The following is a 25,771-nucleotide window of genomic DNA, read 5'->3' as shown; positions in this document are numbered from 1 at the left end:
CACCTCCTCCTCTTCCTCTTCCCCCAGCCTCTTCGTCCTCCTTTTCTTCCTCCTTATCCTCATCTGCCCCTCCTTTTCCTCCGACCCATTTGGGTTGGAAAATTTGGATTTGGTTTGAAGACATCTACTCATCAACAGTGTATGATCAGCAGTTATGCAAATCAGCCTCTCTCTGTCTCTCTTTCTCTCGCTTCCTCCCATAATGATGTTTTAGAAAGACTGGGGCACACTGATATAATTACTAAGCAAAATCCATTACCTAAAGTTCACCATTCAATATGTGTAAAATCCAAGTGGATCCAGTCTGTAAAAGTTTATTTGAATGTTTTCTGTAATGAGAGATCCCACTCCCATGTTTCCTGACAGCAGAGGAAGTGGATATGGGTCCCACTCCGCCAAATGTCACATGGAAATGCCCAACACTGTGGCATTCAGCTGCAGCTGTAGGCCTAAGGATAGCTTTAGACTCAGCATGGAAAACAAACACACCACAGGGGCAATAATTAATCATTCTGGGGTAATGTTTCTCTCTCTCTCTCTCTCTCTCTCTCTCTCTCTCTCTCTCCCCTTCTATTTCATTTCTGACTGACCACCTACATAGTCATTAGACTAATTGGTATGAGTGGGAAGTTTTAGGAGGGATTTTCTGAGTTAGAAAAGAGACCAATCAGGAAACTAACTAGTTGCAGTGGCTGGTAAAACCGAAAACTTCACCCGCCACTTATCACTTGCCAGCCTAGATGTATAGAATAGGAGTCAGGATGGTTGGTTACCAGACCGAGACATCATGTACAAGCATGGTTGAACATCTCTGGTGAGCTGAGGATACACACATACACACACACAGTGTACAAACAAATCCAATCCCTAGTGTTTTCTAAGGTAGGATACGACAGAGAATATCTAATTGCCCACATTTCTGCCCAGGATATACCTGCACATTTAAATCAGAATGTCTCTCTAAACTGCAGGTATACTTAATATTACAACTAGTAAAAAACAACATTTCTTTATAATTCACTCTTTATGTAACAAGCCATCCATGCATCCATTTTCTAGCTGCTTATCCGGGTCTGGGTCGCAGTGGCAACAGGGCGAGCAGAGCAGCCCAGATGTCCTTTTCCCCGGCAACTTCCTCCAACTCCTCCTGGGGAATCCCCAAGCACTCCCAGGCCAGCTGGGAGTGCTTCCGGATGTAGTCCCTTCAGCATGTCCTGGGTCTATCCAGAGGTCTCCCCCTAGTCAGTCTTGTACAGAACACCTCCAAAGGGAGGCACCCAGAGTGCATCCTTACCAGGTGCCCGAACCTCTCAATGTGGAGGAGCAGTGGCTTGATACAAAGGTCCTCTCAGATCGCCGAACTCCTCTACCTATCACGCAGAGTGAGGCCAGCCACCATGCGGAGGAACATCATCTCAGCTGCTTGTATCCGATCTGATTTCATTCTTTTGGTCAATAACTAAAGGTCTTGAACATAGATGAGGGCCAGGATGATGATCACCCGGTAAATTGAGAGCATTGCTATGTGCCTCAGCTCTCTCTTCACCACCATGGTCCAATTCACCAAACTGATACACCTAACCGGCGGTCTATCTCACAATCCTAAGACCCCAAGATAACTTAGGGGCAACTGCTCCCCCATCACCTGGATGGGGCAAGCCACTTTTTTTTCCAGGAGAGAACCATGGCCTCAGACTTGGAGGTGCTGATCCTTATCCCGACCGCATCACACTTGGCTGCAAACCACTCCAGTGCACATCAGAGATCACAGTCCGATGAAGCCAGATGGACGACATCATCTGCAAACTGCAGACATGCCACCCTAATGTCACCGAATTGGACACTCTCCAGACCTCAGCTGCTTCTTGATATCCTGTCTATAAATATCACAAATAGGAGAGGGGACAAGGCTTGCCATTGTTGGAGTCTGATGCCCACCTTGAATGTTCTTGACTCAATGCCAAGAATGCACACACTTGCGCTGAGTGCACAGGGTCCGAATGGGTCACAGTAGTGACCCCGGTACCCCATAATCCTGCAGCACCTCGAATAGGATACCTCGGGGAACATAGTTGTAAGCCTTTTCCAGGATTAACAAATTCCCATGACCCCTTGATTATCTGCAAGAGGGTAAAACACTGGCGCATGCCTGTCACCCCTACAGAGTGCAAAGGATCAGTGGAAACTCATAATAATGAGGGTGTCCATGGTGACCATGTCTCCTGTCAAATTGTCCTTGAGGAAGACACTGAACCTTTACCCCCAAATTCCACTACAGCCATCAGCCATCAGCCAAGAGAATACTTCCTTTGAAATCAATGAAAGCTGCTCCACTGCCTATTACACTGGCGTTGCATTGACACTGCATTGCCACTTTGCTGACTGCATTAGTGTTGTGTTGACATTGCATTAGCATTGCATTGGTATTGCGTTGGCATTGAGTTAGCATTGCATTGGTGTTGTATTGGTGTTGTATTGGCATTGCATTGTTATTATTTTGTTGCCATTGTATTGACATTGCGTTGCCATTGTATAGTGGCTGATGGAAACATCCAAGCTACAAAATCTGAGAGGGGCATCCTGCGTCAGTGGTCTAAGGCACGTACCATGTAACCGCAACGTCCTGGGTTTGAATTTGGCCTGGGACCTTTGTCACAAGTCATCTCCCTCTCTCTTCCCCCTTTCCTGTCTCTCTCAACTGTACTGTCTAGTAGAGTGGAAATGCCATATAAAATGATATTTTAAAAAGATAAATCTTGATGGCTGCCGTGTGTGTTCCATAAAATGAATGGCAATCCACATAAGCTATGATCAATTAAAGAAAGGCCTACACATTTTTCAAAGTGACAAACATCTTTCAAAGGGCAGTATTGTAGTTTGCTACAGCTCAGGTTTTGTTTCCGTTTGTGCACATGGTGAAAAAATACCAAAGCTATACTTCTGCATATTGCTAAATAGAGAAATACTTTTCCACTCTGCTCCTCTTTCAAAATAAAAAGGAGCTTGAAACGACACGTCACACATTGATGCAAAGCTGACACAGACACCGACACTCACTACCTCCCTGATCATATGCATAGTTTGTCTATATTAAGAGTGATATGTAAAGTATAATCAATGCTTTTCTAAAAGTACAATTAGGGGCCGGCCAGCTCTGCTACCGATCCAACTAAATAAATCTCCAATGTTTATGAAAGAAAATTACAAAATTTTGCAGTCATCACAGATGAAGTATTTAAAATTTCAGCACTTTATCTCAAAAATTTCATTTTCGACACCAATTTGAATTCTGCCCACATGTAAGCTATTGCAGTCAATGGAAAATAGAGCATCTTTAAACATCGGTTTTTCGCTCATGGAGCATTCAATCTTTGTAAAAAAAAATAAATCACAGACATTTCTATGTTGTCTAGATAAAGTATACATATTATCAGAATTTTATCTTGAAAATTAAATTTTGCCTTTATATGAATGGACAGTTGTTACCATGCATCCTGCGAAGCCACCTCCAGGCAAACCAGTTCACAGATTGGTGTCAAAGGTTGTGAGTTTGAGTCCTGGATGATGCAGAATAAACATGCTTATGTCTAAAATGGCATTTTGTTGTGTGATCTAGAGACATACAGTATATTTTGTAAGATATTTCAAGGTTTTAATGATAATCTTCATCCTATTATACTTTCTCCAAACGCTTCTTTTTCTTTTCCAATTTCCTCTTTCCATTCATAACTGCTTGCAGTTACTGGTTGATGTTTGTTTTACAATACTGGTTGTTTACCTTATGATAATCACTGACTGGAGGTCATAGTTTACCTTCCTTTCTATTTAGCACAGTCTTCACTCCCCTTCCCCACCCTCAGGTGAGAATCCCAGAACCTTACACACCTTGACCAGGTAAGGTGGGGGTTTATTAATATGCAGGCTAAGCGATGGCTCCTGCGCATGCGCGTCGCCTTCTCCGTTCATCAGTATTGCATATAAAGGCGGCCCGGAAGAGCGGAGCCTGGTTCAGCCTTCAGTGTGCGGATGGACCGGACCGAGGCGGACAGGAGGCACCGCTCCCAGCCGGAGGATATGGAGGACAAAGAGGAAAAGAAGGATAAAAAGTCCTCTGAAAGAGTCACTCTGAAAAAAGAAATTGGACTTTTAAGCGCCTGCGCTATTATCATCGGTGAGTACATGACAGCTTTTGTCTTTATTATTTATGAGGAGTGAGTCGCTGCGATGGTTTCAGCTGGAAGGAAAAGTTAACGGGGAAACGTGTTTCCTCGTTGTGTATTATGAGCGGCTGGCTGGCTGGAGGAAAAAACTATTATAACGTGGGGGGATATGGATTTGCTGAAGTTACAATATTATGGCACACAATAGGAGCAAGTTTTTTTTTTTTATCAGGTCTTCCTCTGCTGTAATGTGTCTGTACTGGAAGGCTGCAGTGATCTGGATCTGATGAATCACTCTGACATGGTTTAGCCAAACAAACTGGCTTTGGTACAACATTGCCAAAATATTACGCACAGAAAGTGCGTAAAAGAAAGCTTTTACGCACGGACGGTCCACCTCGGATGTCCCGATCCAGACCGGGCTGCAGGGTTTCAGGGGTTTGAATGGAAACTGTTGCATCAGTCTGCTTATGATCTGGATATGACCATGCCTACGTGGCTGGATCTTCTCATGCTGTACAAGAAAGGCGCGCACAAAGCAGAAACTCCATGTGGTCCTGTAAGATCAGTGAGTTGAGCATGGCACTAACACTGCCAGGGTTAACGGTTCCATTCCCTCTGTGGCTCAGTGAATTGAGCAAGGCATTGCCATTGTCAGGGTTAGGGGTTTGACTACAGCTGTGGCCACCCAAGCTGCAAAATTTGTGTGAACTCATGGTACTGTAAGGCTGTAAGGATAATGCAGCCTCATGTGTTCTGGTGGTTAGAGATCGTCCTTCAGCTGGACCACGTTGGTTCAAGCGGTATGTCAGCGAGCATCTGCCCGGCTGAAGTGTCCTTGAGCAAGACGCTGAATCCCTACTAGCTCCAGAGGTGCTGTTCTGTAACTGACCCTGACCTCTGACCTTCCTGTGGAGGGGAGGTCACAGAAATCAATAGAGAATCCCATTGCAACTTATGAAAATCTTCCAACTTCTGCACATTGGATGTCATTCAATGTTGATTGAGCTGTGCAGTGCTTGAGAGAACAAATCAAATGGCTGATGTAAAAATAAAAATAAAAATATTTTACTGATTTGCCTGTTCACACTTCTAATTCATCTTGTTATATTAATCTATATACTTGCCAGTTTAGTCAAAGATTACATAATATAAACAACAAATGGTGCTGAATGTTGCTTAGAGGAGGTAGGGTCCCCTTATGCATCAATTTTTGTCATGTATCTGTTGCCTCTTTTTAACTCTTTTAATATATTTTTTATATTTAAATATATAAGACTAGAAAATGTATACAGTAGCACTGCCCCAGCTGTCAGCATTTCTATTCTATTCTATTTCTATATTCTATTCTGATCCACATTAGCTGCCACCTCAGCAACCGCTAGTCTTCCTGGGATCCACAAAAAAACTTAACAGTTTACAACACAGTTGACATCACAAGATAGATAGACAGTACAACAGAATAAACATTAATAGCCATATATTGTACAACAAAAGCATTACAGGAGATTTCAGGTACGAGACATCACATAAAAATGATCGACCATTGAGAAACACTAGGTCTCTCTAGGTCATAAAATGAAGGGCAATCCACAACATAAAATGAAGAGTCCCTGCTTTCCATACGTTAGCCTTGGTCACAGCTACACTGAACATATACTGGACAGAAGGGAGATAGAGGTTGGATATGATAACATGGAGCAGCATTTACATGGGTGCAGTGCCTACAGTTCACAGCTCCTCACATATTCCATAATGTCGATGACGATAATGATCATGAAAGATGATTTGATCCATACATACAGCCATGAAAGGAAACTTCACTCTCATCAAGTTTGCTTTTGACACTGCTTTTGAAGATACTCACAGCAAAAGACAAAAAAATGCAGTGGAAAAAGCCTTGTCCCCCAGGTCCCCAGTTTCTACTGTGGCAAGACCTGGTGAGCCCTGAAGCCAACAGCATGGCGCTTTAATCCTGATGTTATCATTTTCAGTAGCTTATCTTTTAGCCAAGGTCAAGTGTATTGTTCTTTGTCAGAAATTGATAACGAGCCTCCATGCTAAAGCTAACACTGGCAATTTTTGCTTGCACATTTTACTAACAGAGATAAGTATTTTTTGGTGAGAAATTCTTTATAAACTCTATTTCCCTGTCGCTGTCAAGATCCAAAGGACTTCAACACTAAAGGCAGCACTGAGGCTTTATATCATAAAGCCCCTAGGGTTGTGGATTTGGACCAATTTCATATTGCTAATGCTCAAATCAAACAGGTTAATGTAAGAAACATTAGTAGGGGAGAGCGGGGCATGTTGTCACACTTTTTACTCAGTATTTCTCAGTAGTGCCTTACTACTGAGATACAATATATATTTTCTAGCTAGATTAAGGTCTTCTCTAAAAAAAGTTCTTCTCTTGCTTTTATGTGTCACAATGTTATATTATTATATTATACACAATTATTTGGATTCCTTTATAAGAAAAAAATGAGAAGAAAAACACAAAGATTTTCATTAAGGTAGGCTGTACAAATTACTGTTATGTTAGAGTGTTTTGACTTAGACTGTTGTATTCACCATCGGTAACCTCTTATTAAGAAAGTAAACATTTTTGTAACTGGACTTTTGGCTCTAAAATATTTAGTTTTAGAAATAAAGCCACTGAGACAACTTACCCACGTGACAACTTGCCCCGCTCTCCCCTACTTTTTAACACTTGCCAAGCCTTCTCCATACTTTGACTGCAGGGCACATGGTTTTTGTATTCAGAGATTTAACAAATCAGAATGGTGTTTGTTTTTGGTTTCATAGATTACTCTCTTCTCCTCATATCTAATTTCCACTCTGATCAGTGATTTGAATTGATTTGAATCAGTCAGTGATTAATCTGAGCGGTGATTTGAGAGAGATTTCCCAGCTAGTGCAGAGAGGCCGAGAGGTCAGGAGGGCTCCAATTCACCCATTCAGCTGTGATGCCAAAGTTTGTGACAGCACAAACACAACACAGGCATTATGTAACCACTTGGCGTGTCACCACTGCCTCCAAAATCAAATCTGACAGTGGTAAATGTACTGCTTTGGCCCCCCTCTCTCACTCTGTATCATTAGAGTGCGTTCAGAGCTGCTCTTAACAGGGGACGGCGTGCCTCACTGGGTTTTATCAGCCAAAATGTTTACAGTGGACAGACCGATCCCTCTTCTGATGGAGACTCTTCTTGTCCCAACCTTCTCCAGAAGGGAGGAAAACATGCAGGAGGTTTTGCTTTGACAGCTGCTGTTTGGTGAATTTGTCACAGTTCAGAGAGAGGGGGATGACGTGGAAAGAGTCCAAGGCTGGATTTGAACCTGGGACATGGTGGGTTCATGGTATGCTCCTTAGCCAACTGAGCCACCAGGACACCCGTGTTTATTCCCATTTGGAGGATATTTTGTCCAGCTGAGCCAGGACCTCAGTAAGCCATGTTTCCACTGTAGGGCCAAGCTGGTCTAATCAGGGCTTAGACATTACAGTTGAACTGTATCACAACATTACCCCAGAACAGCATTTTTGTAATTTTTTGAGACTTTCCCCCCATGATTTGCCCACTGTATTGATTCAAATATAGATAATACAAGCAATCTGATTGGTCAAAGTCACATTTCAACCGTACTGACAGTTCCTATGATCCATGGTTAAATTATGGATTAGGTTGCTTTGCTAACTCTTTTGGTCACCAGAGAGCTAGTTAGCAATCATCCTTGCAACATTCTTTTCTGTGATTATGTATACTCAAGTGCTGTGAGTAGTACAAGGCACAGCCTATTTTTATCCCCATCATACCATAATCACTGGGGTATTATCGCTGTCGTACAGGGTTTATTCCCATACTATAAAGTTGTTGAGCTGGCCCTGGTAAGCCCTGCCTGGCCTTGCTGTGGAAAGTGTAAGGGAAATGAAATGTTTATTTCTATTGCCCTTTATCATATCTCAAAGGACTTTACAGAGAATGAGCCTAACTAGATCTAACTGATCAACAATCAATCATAGAACAGAATGATATAGGACAAACACCCACAAGGAAAAACTTCCAAGAAAATGCTATAACAAGCAAGGCCAATAACTCCTGAACCATAAGGTCTAGAATCATTTTTTTCCCCTTAGATTCCTTGGCTCAAGCTGAATCCATTGCGCTTACGGATTTTCATTTTCTGACCATTTTGAATTTTATGCAAAACCTGTTTTTTGCTATTTCTCCTGCAAAATTGATCAGTGAAATTCTGCACACAGCATATGAACTTCCTAGATTACAGCTATTAGCTAGAGTTTTGTGAGGCATAATTCCTAAATGCTTCATGCCAGAGCAACCGAACTTCAGATGCATATTTGAGATAGACCTCAGTGTGACAGACCATATTTGGTCACGCTCCACAGCACTACAATCAGGCCGAACTTGCTATAGCAAATATTTTTTTAATTATTACTATTATTATTATTAAAATAAAAACGAGGCTGTTCGAATTTGACATTATTATTATTATTATTAATAATAATAATAATAATAATACCATAAAAAACAAGGCTTTTCTAATTTGACATCAGACTACCTATACAATATTTTAATACTTTTACATTTAAAAAATACTGTTATCCATGCTTTATTAATACTTGATATGTTTGTTTTTAAGGATTGTAAATCCGCATTCTCCCTCAATAGCAAACCACCTAATACCAATAAATTGCTTTCAAGAATGTTGATATTGCTGCTATTGTTTGACTCTGGCAATGTAAATGTCAACCCTTGTCCTGAGATAAATTCTGAAAGTTTACTACAACTCTCATCTCCTGCTGACTGGTGTCTGAAACATGTTTAAAACCCTCTGTCACTGATAATGTTATTCATATTACTGGATCTAGTGTTTTCAGAACAGATCATAAGGAGGGCAGGTGGTGCCACAATTTTTGTCTCTAACAAGTTTTACGTATCAGTGTTTTTATCTCAATCAATCCCACATCAGTTCGAAATCCTAGCTCTTCAAATCAAGAGTGAAAATACCCCAATTACAGTTACTGGCTGCTATGCCTCCTTCTGCCACTGATGATGCTCTCACAAGTCTAACTGAGGTGAACACAAATTTTAAAACGTCTGAAATGATCTTAATTGGCGACTTGATTTGGGATTGGCTAAGTGAAATCAAAATTTGATTATTAGTAATATATTAGTAATCCATACTTTCCCATTCTTCAGCTCCATATGTTTATATAACCCCACAATACTCTATTATTATTGTTTTTATTGCTTATTTTATATTTGATTTTTGTGGTTATATTTCCTTTTTTTCTCTGCTGTATCGTAGTACTATTTGCTGCTGCAAGGACCCAGTATTATGGAGCCAGAACAGTGACTTTAGTATTTGGCACTGAAAAAGAAAGTTGGCATTGTATTTGGAATTGAAAGAAAAAATGGCACTGAAAAACAGGTATTGGCATTAAAAACAAAAATTTAACTGAACAAACAAACAAAGCAAGCAAGCAAGCAAAACTTTATTTATATAGCACATTTCATTCCAGGTGGAAGCACAATGTGCTTCACAGAGCGTGAGCTACCACAGAAGTTACAGCCACAAAAACTATGTGGATAGTGTACAAAATAATACATTAGACATAAGTAAACACAATTAAAATAAACACATAAATAATACATGTGAGTTAAAGACCATTAAGAAAGTAGGAATAAAATAAAATAATTAACCAGCAACCGACCAGTAAAAATAATTAACGTGAATTAAAACCATTAAAAAGTAAGAATAGAATAAAATAAAATAATAATTAAGACCAGCAATTGACCAGTAAAAATAATCAGACATGTGAGTTAAAAACCATTAAAAAAGTAAGAATAAAATAAAATAAAATAAAATAATGGTTAAGACCAGCAAACTAGACTACTGAAAGGCGCAAACAAACATTGGCATTGAAAACCTCCTCCTCCCCTCCACTGAAAACCTAACCTAAACCTAACCCTAACGGAAAAAAAACTTTGAACGAAGAAATAACGATTGTGAGTGCATGGTCAAAAAATTAGCAAGTGTGTTACATTCAGTTTGTTTTTTATGCCAAGTTTTTATTTTTTGATGCCAATGTTTTATTTTTCAATTGATGTTTTTCAATGCCAAGATTTTTTTTCAGTTCCAATAAATGCCGGGGTTTTTTTTGTTTTTGTTTTTTCAGTTCAATTTTTGTTTTCAATGCCAATGTCCTGTTTTTCACTGCCTATTTTATTAAATTCCAAATACAACGCCAACTATTTTTTTCAATACCAAATACTAAAGTCACTGTTCTGGCTCCATACAGTATCCCCACAGTTCAAGAAACACTTCCCATATCCCTCTCTCATGCCTCCCTCCTTAAAATGGTAACAGCAATAGAGAACATAGAGAAGAAAAAACATGACTGGCTATTCTGACTGGTTCTTCTGTCTTTCCCGTCACTTCTCAGTCATCCATGATCATTTAAGGTCACAGGAATATTTGTTCTATCTATTGTCTGGGTGCTGTGACCTCTGACCCTTGATCTTACCATTGGTGCTTGTTGTGCTGCTGGTCTAAGTTTGAAGCTTATTCTACTGTTGCACTACGTCAGTCTGGTTGAGACTGTCAGCTAGATGCCTAAAATGTAACATGAGGTTCATGTAATTGTAGGTTGAAGACCAAAAACAGTTTCCCAAAAGCAGCTAGTAAGCCAGGAGAGACTTGATGGTAATGATAAGGTGGTTTTTGGAGATCGCGCACAAGTCAGTAGATGAAACAAAACTGAGTTGAAGTGAATCCCTAGTGGTTTTATTTTAAGGGCTGGGATGTCTTCAGAAGCTTCTCGGAGTGTATGTTTCTTGTCTTATTATCGCTGCCAAGGAGGTTGTGTTTTGACCCTATTAGTTTGTTTGTCCGTCTGTCTGTCAGCAGGATATTTCAAAAACGTGTCAGTGGATTTGGCTGAAATTTGATGGACAGATAGGCCTTGGGCCAAGGAACAATTGATTCGATTTTGGTGGTGATCCGGATCTGGGATTTCCGCCATTAGATCATTGATTTTTAGCCGTAACCATGAAGCTAACGGAGATAGAGACTTGATTCCAAATCCTAAGGGTATGTGTTTGCAGGATCAAGAAATCGCTTCAACTTCAAATGTAAGTGATTAGAATGATATCTTTGGGTGTAACACAAAGTTGGAGAATTGTTCAGCGTTTTAGGCACATGTTTTATCATCTATATGTTGGTGTATATAAACCAAGCCTAACCTTTACAACCCCCCCCCCTACTTTCCCCAGGGAACATCATTGGCTCTGGGATATTCATCTCTCCCAAAGGGGTGCTGGAGCATGCAGGCTCGGTGGGGCTGTCGCTCATTGTCTGGGTGCTGGGAGGGGGGATCTGCGCCCTCGGGTCCATGTGCTACGCCGAACTGGGCGTCACCATCCCCAAGTCTGGAGGAGACTACTCCTACGTGACGGAAATTTTCGGAGGGCTGGTGGGGTAAGTACTGGCTGACTACCTGCAGCTCTGCTAGTCGTTTTTGTCATATTTCAACACTTCTGTGTGTACAGTTTTGGATGATGCGGGTTTGTGTTACTTTTTAACACAATATATATTCATAACAACACATATTGATACAACATGTCACTGTTGTGATGTGAAAACCTCGTAACTCCAATTTTAGTAATTTACATGGTCCTCTGTGGGACCTTCTGGGCTTATGAAACCCTTTCAAAACCGATTGGATACAAGGTTTTCCCGCCCGACCGCTACGATATGTTGTTTTTGACGTATGTAAGGTTCCATTCCAAAATGCTATATATCCATACTGGAAAAAAAAATTCCTTGATGTTTATTAATCAGTACTTCAAAAATAAAATAGATCACACCCTCTCACATGTTACTATTTTGTAGGCACAGGTCCTACATCAGGTAAGAACTTCAATTATGAGTAGATGACACATTTTTCATATGGTGGATATCTTCTTTTGGATTTAATCTCTTCTTTTTAAGAGTGTGATTCCACTTTGCCTGCAATAGTCCCAAAGATATCAAACTTAAGATGAGTTTGTGTTGCACAAGGTACAGAAAAGCTGCGATAAAAAAGAAAGGAAATTGCAGGTGTGGCGAAAAAACCTGACAATACAACCAAGGTCAAAACCCTAAATCTTGCCTTAACCATAACCTTAACTAACCCTAATTGTTAAAACAAAACCTCACTTTAAATCATAATATAACTGATCAAATTAATCCAGATTTAGGTTAAATGATTCAGATGGCTAGACTACATCATGGAGAGATGATGAATTCAGGATCCAGTCCCCTTTGTCTATATTGTCCCTCACTAACCACCATAATAGAATCCAGACATGCTGAAATGGTCCAATAAGGATGCTAAATTAGATATGTAGCCTACCATCCACATTAGGTGGTCACCAAATTCACCTGCCAGTTTCACTGTTTTCCCAGCCAACTAGATGTGTAACATTTAACAAATTTGTGAAGTCTTTATTCATATTTGATAAACGTCACATTTTTCCCAAAATGTAACAAATGTGAGAATTGGTTTTACATATTGATTAAATGTGTGAATTATTTATATTTTAATCGATAAGTAATATAGTTGCATTTATAATTGGTTGGCCCTCCATGGCTGGCACAATGTCAAGGTTGATAACATTTGCCCTACAATGAAAACCATATTATTCATAGTTATGGCTAAAAAAAATCCATATCGGGATCACCACTAAAATCTAATCAATTGTTTACTGGCCCAAGGCCTATCTATCCACATAATTTAATGGAAATCTGTTGATAAGTCTTTGAGATATCCTGCTTACATACAGACAGACAAACTAACAGGGGTGAAAGCATGACTTCCTTGGCAGAGGTAATGATAGTGAAGTTTGTTTTTATAGCTGTTATCTAAAAGTGCAGTTTACAAAGTGTTTCCCAAGAAGGCATTAAACCAAGAACATTAAAATATATGAAAAAAAGAATACATCTACTAAGAAACACAAGACAAAACACAAGACACATACGTCCTAAGCTCTGCGTTCAGAGTAGTTTGTTGATATTGAGCATTCAGGTTTTCACCTCTTGTAGAGCAAAACTAATAGAACCTTTATTATTTATGTCCCTTATAATTGACGGTGTGGACCTTGTTACAGCAGTCTAGGATCTGTATGCAGGAAGAATGGTTTAGTTTAGTAGGACTCTTCATCTGGAACCAATCAGCTCTGAATGTCTTGTGAAGTTCATGTGGTCATGTGACATGGAAACTGACCCTAGAACAGCACTGTTAGTCTGAGAGGGTCAAAGAGGCCCTACTCTATGCTGTGGAATCACTCGTTTAACTTTTGTCTAGTTTCGTTCATTCATTTGCACAAATGGGGAAAAAAAAACAGAAAGAAGAGAAACATTTGTGCAGGAGGCATCAAAAACCCAAGGGGGTAATAAGCGCCTTTCACGTCAAAAGAAGCAAAGGAAAGAGAGCAGTCCTGGTTTGAACACAGTTGATATCCTTGTCTTAACATCCATCTAGTTAATTTAACTTTCGCCTCAGCCAGAGCCGCCACAGGCAGAGAAGCCAAAAACTGGGCCAAAAACTCCTGGCTGTAGCTCCGGCTACTTGGCTAGTATTGACAGTATTGACTGGAGCTTTTTCGGCTACAAGTGAGCGGCTGTTTTCAGCTCATTGTAAGTGTGTTGCGGCGAGAAAAGCTGAAATCCAGGATTTTCTTGTCTTGTCATGTCTCCTCTCCCCTTCTGGCGGCGAAAAGTATTTGAAATGATGTTCGGACTACAATCAAACAACCACGGAAGTCTTAGATTATCAATGAAGGTGTAGCAGCCAGTGTCGCTGGTAAACAGCTCACAGTAAACAGTAAAAATGGCATCCAGGACCAAGTAATGACTTTCAATGATTGTAACATTTGTAATGAAATTAGACAATAATATCGCTTATGATGGTGTAAATATCGTGACTTGACAGTAACAGCATACTGTGTGCGGCAGGTTGGCCAAAACATTATTTTTAATATAAGCTAGGTAGGCTAGTATGCTAACTAGCTAGCAGCACATGTTAGTTGGACAATTAGCAGACTTTGTCCTACCTGGTCAAGAATTTCAATAGCGGTCTATGGAGAGCGTCTCCAACCATGGTAATACTGCCAACTGGTATTGTGTAACCTGACTCCACGGTCCAGGTGGATAAAACACGTATTTATTGCTGGAAAAAAGTTCCGGATTCCAGCTTTAAAGCATAATCAGCACAATGTCACTCTCGAATCACGTATCTTGCTCCCAAAACTTCTGTTTGCCTAAAGGCCCACCAGATACGTTTTGTGATTTGGTTTTTAGACTTGCGTGTGTTGGAGCCGACACGGAAACATTGTGTTGCCGCGTGGCATTTTGGACCGGTCCGCTCTTTTTCCACTTCTGGTCCATTTTTTCCACACCCGTTTGCATCCGTACGCATGGAAATACACTATTTTGACTTCACAATAAAGATATAGAGCTCTTTATTTACTGCAGCAAAATGTAACTTTCCCTTTTTATTGTGCCTGATTGAAGCCACTCACTGAAATGAATAAAATGTCACGGGGGAGACCAATTCAAATATTTAAAATAAACTTATAGTCCGGTTGATGCATGTCTCACCCATAAATGACATAGGCAGGACACTATGCTGTGTCAGCTGACTGCTGCCACACCTATCGCATCTCACTGCACTGATTTGGCGGTCTATTTAAAGACCTCCATACTCACGCTGTGCACTGATCTGTGCTTTGCTGCTGTTACTACTGCTGTTATTTGCAAGAACCTCCTCCACCCCAGCCTCCACCTGCTGTGGCTCTGCTTTGACTGCATGCACCCTGGAGGGTGTTTATTTCCAAATGAATCCCCATGGGGGATTATTTGCAATGCTCCCCGCAATTTATCTATCATGTGCTATGTATTATTATGCTGTTATTTTGTATTACTGCAGCAGGGAGCATCTTCAAGAGTACAACCACACTGCCAGGTCAAACTGTATTGCCATCTCTATTTGTAATAAATAGTTAAGCTATGACATGAGTGATGAGTGACAAAAAACACTGAAGAAAGTCTGGCTGTTGCAGCTCTGCTCCATCTGTGCTGTAAACGCTGCTGGTGGACATTACATCCACGACTTGAACGTGACATGGCCATGGGCGACTTGAACTGTGGAGAGGCATTCAAGGGGAGCCGTGCATGTCTGTGTGTATGCGAGAGAGAGAGTTTGTTGGGGGGGGCAATGTGGATGTCATGAACAACTTCAAGATCCCCCCCCCCCCCCCCCCCCCCAAGACTAATATTATTTATAGGCCAAAGCGGGGGCCTGTCTCACGAAGAAAGCTTAGTGAGTTAGCAAGCTAACTTTGGGCTTAACCCTGACTTTTCAGTCTCATGAAGGTGGCTCACTCATAACTAGGGGGCATCACCATGGTAACTTAGGCTGAACAGTTAACCTGCTCCTCACCAATCAGCTCTCTGGAAAAATGGAGTCACCATTCCTACAGGATGCCGATATGAACAGAAATATTTGAAAGTGACAAGTAATAAAAAGAACTGAATAGGGGGAAACTATTGAATTAACAGATAATAAGAAGGACTGATAGCAGGATCGACTGTGTTTAGAGACTGGTAGAACCACTTTCCTTTCCGTGATGATTTATTATATCAGACATATAATATTTATTAGGCTACATTCAGATATAATACAAATTTTGTAGCAATTCAAGGCCATTGGCCCACTCTGGCTATAAAAGAGGGCATCTAACAAGCAGCAGGTAGCTTACATTAATTGACCATATCAGTAGTGAATGAAATTTAGGCATATCAAGTACGCTGAAATTCTTTCATAGGATTCCCAACAGTGATTAATGCAGTAGACTGCACTCATATTCCATCATCACAGTCCTGGGGAACATGAGGCGGACACAATATTGTATCAGTGAGAAGAATGAACACAGTTTTAATGATGGGAATTTATGCATTTACACTATTTGCAATTTTTCTCCAGCAATCCTCCCTAGCCTTGGCAGCAGCAACACTGTCACTTTTCACTGTTATAATGTTTTTGTAATGTTTTTTTGTGTTGCTTATATTTATTCATTCTAAGTTTGTTCTTGAGAGAAGGACACAAATGTTATCCATTTCTTTTTCCCATACGCACTTTTACAATCTGCTTAATGTGTTTAAATTGTCGGCAGCATGTTTACATAATCCCAACTATTATTTATAGTGCATTGTTTTTGTTTGATAATTGTATTATTTTCTATCATTTTTTTATTTTTCACTTTTTATATTCTTGTGTGCTTATATGATATTTTCTTTTCCCTGCTGAATCATATTACTTTTGCCACTGCCATGACCTAATTTCCCCCCAGAGATCAATTTCATCTTACCTCATATTAAATCTTCCATGTGAACGCGCTCAAAGCTGGATAGGTAAATCCTTGGTTGACAAAGTCAGTTGATAACCAGCTATGTGAGACCGGTTATCCAGGATCGCCAATGTTAGGTTTTGTGAAGGCAGCTAATGCAAAGATAGCCTGACTGAACTCTCTTCGTGAGACAGGCTTGCATTGGGTCTTCTTGATTTTTGTTGTTTACGTGATGTTGTCATCGGCTTAGCCTAAATGTTGGGAATTATTGGAAATTTTTAATGTAGCCTACAATTGAAATATTTGGGTTATACTGGTCAGCTTCAAAACTAGCACTAAGCTAGCTAAAACTAGCTTAGTGCTAGTTTTCACTTGTTTTTTCTTCAATAAACCTCTATAATTAAAGCGGTAATAATTTGTGTGTAAAGGCCTGTTATACTGTCACATATGAAAACCTTTGTGTCTTGTCTCTGATCGCCCTGTAGCTTCCTGCTGTTATGGAGTGCTGTCCTCATCATGTATCCGACCACGCTGGCCGTCATTGCCCTCACCTTCTCCAACTACGTCCTGCAGCCAGCCTTCCAGAACTGCCTGCCTCCATACATGGCCACCAGACTACTCTCCACCATCTGTATCTGTGAGTCCCAAACAGCCCAAAGCCTTTTTAAACTCATTTTTAACCAGACAAGTTTCAGTGGTAATCTGTGAGTTCCTCGTTTTGATTTTGTCTCCATCTTTGGTGCTCACCACTCATTGCTGTGGTGTTTTTTTATTTTTTATTTTTTATTTTGGGCTATTTTTGTGAATCAAGGCACAAGCGCAGGCGACGGTGCGAGTTCACGGTGCAAGCTCACTTGGGCGTAACAAACACATTTTTGGTCATTTTGTGACCAGAGGCACTGGCGCACCTGCGGCACAGTTGTATAAGGGGTTGAATTGGGAGGAATAAATTATCAGTAGGTGTGGTAGGGGTTGGCGTCAATCATGGCCAATCATTTCAGCTCATCTCACTCCCTTTAAAAGCAGTGTGATCCCCGCCATGGTACACTGACAATTTCGTTTTAAGTTGACTTCATGTTCATGGAGATATTGAAATCCCTATCACCATGTTTTCCATGAGTCATGATGCAGTTTTATGTTGGAACTTGGAAGACAGTGGGCCTCATTCACAAAACGTGCGTACGATCAGATTTGATCTTAAAGTGTACTTACGAACGTTTCCACGAATATTTCGACATTCATCATTTTTTTTCTTACCTGAATTTGTTCTTTGGTACGATCAAAATCTACGTGTGTTTGGAAACATGCGTGGGGGCATTATGCATGAAGTGGTTTCTTCTTAAAATGCCTTATTCTTTAAGGGAAATCTATTAAAGCAGTCCCAGACCTCATATCAACAACAAAATGTGTTTCCATTTGTAAGCCTGGTGATAATAACCATATTAACAAAGCTATAGGCCGATATGAACAAATTCATAGGCAGTTTTATTCAATTGTAAACGTAAGTGATTAAAATGATTAATTATTATCGTATATGTATATAATCATACATATTATATTATTTATTGATCAATAAAGTCCTATCTTATCTTACCACAGGAGCAATAGACTGTGCACATCAAAGCACCGTCTCCAAACGCATTTCCCTATTTATATCGCAAACAATAACACACCATAAACATTTAATTAATTTGTGACGCCAACCTAAACCTCCTACATGTGGTTTCCCCTGTCCAGGAGGGATCCACGACTCGTTGGTGCTGCAGAACAGCAGGGTGTCGTGCGTCTTGACCAGGTGCTGCTGGAGACGCACGGCGCATATAGGACTGAATGGAAGTTAAATTAACCAGTTTCAAGACTAACTAGTTTTTCTCTAGGTGATAGAGGTTCTGCCTTGACCACATTGCTAAAGCCACACCTGATAAACCTTCAGACCCCTCAGCAGAGATCATATAATTATCATACGTGCACTCGCTCTGCCACAGAGCGAGCGCAGCATACTGAGCTGGAAGGCTGTGATGAGTTTGGACACCGCAGGAAGAAAGCTCCTGTCAACAGCTACAGTCAAAACCAGCAATATTATTATATAGTCTAAAGTCTGAGCTTACCATCAGATGGAGATGCTGCTTGAATTAAACCAGTGTCCAACTCCGCTGACGACTGGACACCTGACAGCACAGTCTCCATATTATTCCCCCAATCCTTTTGACAGCGCCCTGCCGTCCGCCTGGAGCTAATAAACTGCATCTATTTGGAATTAGACTAACCCTAACCTAACTTAAGTCAAACCGTTTCTTTTTCATTTAATTCAAGGTGTGTGTTTCTGATGTTGCAGCATTGACAGCATCAGTGATTACTTGCCATGTTTTTTTTTTCTCAGTTGCTGTCACTCCACCGCTTACACTTTTAAAAAGTTCACTCCCTATAACAACACTTGTATTTCAGAGTTTGAATTTTTCTTCTTGGGTCTGTTTGCCATTCTCCACCACTCCAGGGGCCTATACTACCAAGCAAGTTCAACAAAGTCAGGGTATGTTTGAGTTAGCCGGCTTCACTAAACCTAACACTGGCGATCCTGGATAACCGGTCTCACGTAGCTGGTTATCAACTGGCTCTGTCAACCCAGGATTTACCTGTCAGCTATGAGCGCGTTCACATGAAAGAGGCGGGGTTTGTAACAAATAGCCAATCACTTGCAACATGGACAGATCCAGATCAGACAATTCAGATAAGATAAGATGAAACTACTGATCCCCGTGGGGAAATTAGATAGTTGTGCAGCAAAAGTAATATGATTCAGCGGGGAAAAGGACATAGAATATAAGCGCAAAACTATAAAAATAAGTAATAGCCTAAAAATAGGCGAAAATAATAAAATAGGCTAATCAAACAATAAAAGCCATAAGCAATAGACCTAATTATAGGATGATATAAGCCCTAATATTTCCTGCTGACATTTTCAACATGGGTATCGGAAAGAAATGGATAGCTACTAACATTGGGTTCTTCTCTCAAGAAGAACAAATTCTTATAATGAATAACTGTCAGCATTACAAAACATAACCGCGAAAAGTAAAAGTTGTTTCTGCTTCCAGGGCTAGAGAGGATTACTGGAGGAACTGCCCCGTCATTAGGACACAGTGGGCATATTTTTCATTGATAAAATAGTTTGTGGACACATTGAGGCTGTAAAAAGATTTTCTATTCATAAAGTCGGTCTCTTGTTCTTCAGGGCTGCGGTAATGGAATACGTTATGAATAGCCGACATTGAACCAAACACTGTTGGAAATCCAATTAAATAAAGTCAGCGCAATTAATATATGCAACAGTAACTTTAATCCATTAATAATATGGTCAATTAAGTAGCCTACCTGCTATATCTCCGATATTAGAAGTTATCATGGAAAACAACGTGATTCTACTGGTCTGTAAACACGTCGCCCTGCGAACAACACTTCTTACTGTCTGTTCATTCAAAAATAACAGTTTTCAGTTTTTTATTGGGATTTTCATTTGTATATTTGTCCATATCGGGATCCTGTAGGAATGGTGACTCCCTGTTTCCAGAGAGCTGATTGGTCAGAAGGCGGGCCTTTCATACGTTTTGATCCGATACCCTGAACTGAAGCTGCTCGGAGCAGGTTAGCCGTGCAGCATAAGTTACCATGGTGATCTACCCCGGTTAAAAGTGAACCACCTTTGTGAGACCGAAAAGCCAGGGTTAAATCCAAAGCTAGCTCGCTAACCCCAAATCCTGCTTCGTAGTACAGGCCCCAGTTATGCTTTCCATTTGCGCACGACCCTTCAGACAGCAGGCCTTTTATGGAGTTGCCAGGGCGTCTACCTATGCTAATCAGCATCAACAGGCACGCGCATCCAATTAAGGAACAAGTGGCATTCATCATCAGATACACCTGGAACACGTAAAAATCGAGACTCACTTCATGAATCCCACGTTGGTTTTGTGTAGGCATGTTTCTTAAGAACAAAAGTAAGAACAATTTAAGAAAAGTTTTGTGAATGAGGCCCAAAGATTCACACAATAACCACATGTGCAGTTACAACTAACTTTGTAGTACAGTACAGTAAATGTGTTTCCATTACTTTGTCGGTTGCCTGTAGTTTGTTTCACTTAAAAAGGTTGCATTCAGTTAGTATTGCCTACATTTACATGCACACAATAATGCCACTATTGCCAATACTGTGAGTAACGCAATAGTCTGTTTAAGCCGTTTACATGATTGCATAAACTGACAACTCCCCATAATAATCCTGTTTAAGATAAGAAGAACTTTTCTGTTCCCGTAGGGAAATTTGTCTTGGACATTGTGGTGGCTGCGCTATGGACATAAAGACAGCACATGCAACAAATCTCCCACCCAACCTTGTGAACAGGGACAGCGCCCTACATCATACACACACTTAGCAGGTTAGTACTGGTCCAGGGCGGGGGAGGTGGTGAGGAGCTAGGGCCAGGCTGTGATTCTGTATCGATAAGGTTAATGGACAGGGGGACGTGACTGGAGTACTTCATTTGATTATTCAGAGGATTGTTGTTTTTTGGGTTTTTTTTGTCCCGCCACTATCAAAACAACCAATTTAACCAAAACAATTACACCCATGATTCTGTTCTACCACATCATGTTGTTTGTCGCAGCCATATGCCTTTATTGCAATTAAAAAATACAATGCTTCAGGCGCTACTTTTGGCAAGCTTGTTAGTGGGGTTAGAGTTAGATCCCGTCAAGCCGTCCGCAGTCAAATCAGTTGCCTTTGTAGTTTATTTGGCAAAATTATGACAAAATAAAACCAAACATCAGGAGTGTAAGTTAAGCGCCAGCAGCATAGAGCCCTACTACTTAAGGACCAGGCCCGGGCTTGAAAAAATAAGCCTAATCTGGACTCTACTGTCCAGCCATCAAACACTAGAATAGCATGAGATATAGAGTCTACACGGTTCTCATGAGCACTCAGATCTTCCCGCTCACTCATGCAGTGGCATTCTCCATACGTGCGTCTTGAATGTTTTAAAAGAATAAAAATAGACAAAAAAAAAATACAGAGGATATGATAAAAGCAGCACCACACAGAAGGAGAAAAATCTAAGGGTGTTTTTACATATAGTTCTTTTTAAAGGAACCAAACTTGGTCCTTTTTAAGTTACCCGAAAAGTGAACCAGCTGCATATGAGCTCAGTCCTCTTTGTGTTCACTATGTAAGTGGATTTACAAGAGGACTCGGCTCTCTTTTGAATTGAAATCAGTTGGACCACAAAACAGACCAAAAATCTTGATCTTTTAAGTTCTTTTTAATCTGTATATTTTTGTACTTTGTCTTGTTTCACGTGTACAAATGTGCTCTCTTTATGTTTATGATTTACAATTTTAGTGTTTTTTTGTATGTAAAATTCTGCGCAGTTTTCAGGACACCTTACTGCAAGCATGAATTAATAAAGTCAAGTCAAGTCACCACAAACAAACCACAAACCAAAATCAGACCACCTCCTGTGGTGGTGGTTTGTTTTAGAGGGGTCTGAGTTCATTTGGCATGTTCACATTATGTACAAAAAATTGCTGAGTCATTGGACTGAGTCCACTGGAACGGCTTAAACGGACCAAGTGTGAAAACACCCTGATATAGTCTTTGTAGGTGGCATGTCCCTTTTAAGAACAGTAATGAGTAATGTGTCATTTATTACTTTTTTTTCCAGTAACAACCCTAACACTGCTGGTTATATTGGCAGCTCCCGGGGTGAATGTATAGAACTGTATGAATGTGAAGCAGGGTGGGGTTTTAAAAGAGCATGGAGCTCCGTGAACCTTCCCCAGAGCAATAAAGGTTAAAACTGCACACCAAGTCCAGCTATTTTCATCCCTCAGCTAGATGATATTATAATATTCTAATAGTTCACAGTGTGATAGCTGTTATTGTAATTTGATGATTCCATGTGTGTCTGTGTGTGTGGGTCAGGCTGGTTTTGCCATTTACAGAGCACTCCAATGGACCTCCACTATTTTTGGCGACAGAATATTACAACTGCTGACTGGTTAGGCCAGGGGCCCACTGTGTGTGTGTGTGTGTGTGTGTGTGTATGTGTGCGTGCATGAGTTTTGTGTGTGTGCACGTGTGCTTGTGTGTGTGTCTGGTTGTCAGTATCAGTGTCAGACTACATAATGGTGCCAGCCTTTGTAGCCGCCGCTAATGAGAGGGCGTGTCTTCGCCATTGTGCATTGTTTTCACAGTGGTTACCGTGACACCCCTGTCACTGAACACCATGGAAACAGGAAGTGGGCAGGACACCTTGCAAATCAATGACGGAGGACCCCATTGGCCAGTTGACATTCTCATTGACTGTTTTTAAAGATCTTTTGGCATTTATTACATAGCTGAAAGTAGAGAGAGACAGGAAAGACTGGGAGCATCAAAAGCTGAGCCCCAAACCGGACCAGGACATTGCGTTTACATGTTACGGGCCTTTGGCCGCGGCTACACTGATCCATCAGAAAACGGACAGAATTATTGACGGATAGATTTCTGTCCGTTTTGTTTTGGAACATAAACATGGTGGGAGAGGCAGAAATACAGTAGCCAAAGCAGCTTTGCTCATAACGGAGCGACTTCATAGAAAAAAGAAGAAACGGACTCAGTATAAATTCAATAAGAAACTGACCTGGAAACCCTCCAGTGATCCCAGCGTTATATGAGGCTTTCTCCGTTTTATCTTTGTTTTGGTCGGACCGTCGTCACCAGTATTTTTTCCAAAACAAACGTAGGAACGTACGGAGCCCCTCTGGGGTCACATGGTAGAAAAAAAAACTTGATGTGTAAATCCGTGCGAACGGATTTGTAAACCGTTTCCGTTCGCACAGTTTACAAATCCGTTCACACGGATTGTGAATCCGAGGGCACGGTTTTGAAATCCGTTTGCACAGTTTACAAATCCGTTCGCACGGATTTACACATCGAGTTTTTTTTTCTACCATGTGACCCCAGAGGGGCTCTGTAGGAACGCCTCTGATTGATCGAATCCGTCCGTCCAGAAAAAGTTCCGCTGGTTTGAACGTTCTGTCCGTCAAAACGGATGGAAATCTGACGGAGACGGACGCGCCATCAGCCCTGTTCAGATAACAGACAGCTTTCATTTTGAAATGAAATGAATGGAGACAGACAGAACGGCCTTAGACTACTGAGCGCCCACATTCTCATTGACTGTTTGACAGCCAGGGAGAGGGCCCTGGCCAACAAGTCTTTTTACCACAGCTTCATCACCTTCCGCGCCAAAGACAGGTTGGCCATCCGGTAGTGCCGGGTGAAAAAGAATGAAAGAACAAATCATTCTCAAGCTTGAAACTGATGCTAATTGAGGAGAGTTTGTTGTTAATGAAAGATACCAATCTTTTTGTTCCCGTATTTGAACAGCATAGAGATAAATGGACGAGTACCTAAATGAGAGTTCCATAGGACTCTGTATGTCTTCAAAGCGGTTTGTAATTTTAAATAGAAAACCCATGATGAATCAGGGAGGGAATATGTGTCTTTAAGGTCCTGGAAAGACCAGAGTCCATTCAGATCAAAGATGTCGCCTAGTGCCTTTATAAGATAAGATAAGATAAGATAAGATAAGATAAGATAAGATAAGATAAGATTGTACTTTATTGATCCCCTTGGGGAAATTCAGGAGTGAGCGCACTGGGATAAAACAAGGTGTGCTGAACCAGATAAGTTATTCCAGAGTGGAGATAATGTATGGAACTAAGAAGTTGTTGACAGATGTTTGTCAATTTGATGCTATATGAATCCTGGCTCGGCTTAGTTACTTCTACCCATGGAAGAAGTGAAGGCGGCTGATCAACTAGAGAGCCAGAGTTGAGGTCACATTACAATAAAAATGATCATTATTATAAGTCTACAAGTCATCACCGCAAATGTACTGTGGGACTGTACAGGATCTGTTGTCATCACCACCTACAGCCTTTACTGGGAGAGGAGGATTGATTGATATTTTTATCCAAGGGTCATACATTCTTTTAGCCATGGGCTTACAAGACTACATACCTCCCTCTGTAGTTGTGTAAAATATAAATGCACTTCTACACCATACATTTCAGTTTTTCCATCTGCTTTACAGATAGTTTGTCCCATAGAATCTAACTTTCAGACACATATTTTTTTTTTTTTTATTGCAAAACAGACATATTAACAGACATATACACATTATACATTACTTCAAACTTCAAAGGAAAGACGGCATAAGAATACCAGGGATGAAACATGTTGTTGCATTAACAACTCACATTGAAGAACAATTGAATTGAATGAAGAATTTGTATCTGATTATATCATCCTCCAATTCATTTTGATAGGTCTGTATAAAAATGAGACCATCATGGTGAAAATTGGTTTAGTGTATGTGTTGCTTTCAGTCTGTTCATTCTCTGTATCCCCGGGACGTACGGCAGAAAGGAGGCGTCTCAACCAAACCAGGAAGACAACAGCTGCAGTTTCAATGCAGACTAGTTGCTGTGATTGAACAGCATGAAGCTAATCAATATGGCAGATGGTGGCAACATGGAAGACAGGACTCTAACTGCTGGACCCTCTGCAACAAAATGAAGGAAGAAGCCTTTAACAGAAGAGGCTCTGAGGCCCCACGGACCGATCGGCTTGACACAGTGGACCGGAGCCCTCTTTGCCAGACCCCCAGGAGACCCACAGACCCACCGGCTTGACGTACCTGTTCCCTGGACCAGTCGCCAGACCCCGGGAGCCCCACGGACCCAGTGGCGCGGAGCAGACGTTCTAAAAGAGGCTAAAAGAGCACGGGGTAAAACCAAAGTTAACCTCGGGTTCTTTGCTCTCAGTAGAAAATACAACAAACACAAATGGAGATAATTATCATAAAACTCTGGGAAACCAGAGAAAGCAACAATCAGTTACTCCTGCATTGTCAATATGGAACAAATGTTTGCTAGGAACTGTACTACATAGCAAGATGATTTGATCTGAGCACACGGTAAGGAATTAATTTGTACATGTCAAGTTTTTTTCTTTCATAATCTTTCATAATCGCCTAAGCAAAGGAAATTAGCAGCATTGGAAGTCGATTTACTATGAAGTCATTTTTGGAAAGAAAAAGCTTGAAGTAACTGGGCTGTGTGGATATTAGACTTTTTCCAGACGTTTTCCTGGTAGAAGTG

General features: G+C 40.8%; 1 protein-coding gene across 2 annotated transcripts in view; it reads left to right on the top strand.

Moving 5' to 3' along the window:
- The first annotated feature begins 4,026 nt into the window (after positions 1-4,026).
- The window catches only part of slc7a10a (solute carrier family 7 member 10a), a 42,611-nt gene continuing 20,866 nt past the window's right edge, over positions 4,027-25,771 (top strand). The window contains exons 1-3 of one of the 2 annotated variants that reach the window (XM_071910527.2): positions 4,027-4,171; positions 11,459-11,663; positions 17,059-17,210. In XM_071910527.2, coding sequence (XP_071766628.1) covers positions 4,027-4,171; positions 11,459-11,663; positions 17,059-17,210 — 502 coding nt within the window. The remainder of the gene's footprint in view (positions 4,172-11,458; positions 11,664-17,058; positions 17,211-25,771) is intronic. The other variant, XM_071910528.2, reaches the window with a different exon arrangement.

Source organism: Centroberyx gerrardi, chromosome 1 (genome assembly GCF_048128805.1).
Source record: "Centroberyx gerrardi isolate f3 chromosome 1, fCenGer3.hap1.cur.20231027, whole genome shotgun sequence".
Taxonomy (NCBI): domain Eukaryota; kingdom Metazoa; phylum Chordata; class Actinopteri; order Beryciformes; family Berycidae; genus Centroberyx; species Centroberyx gerrardi.
This window is presented reverse-complemented; position numbering and strand designations above follow the sequence as displayed.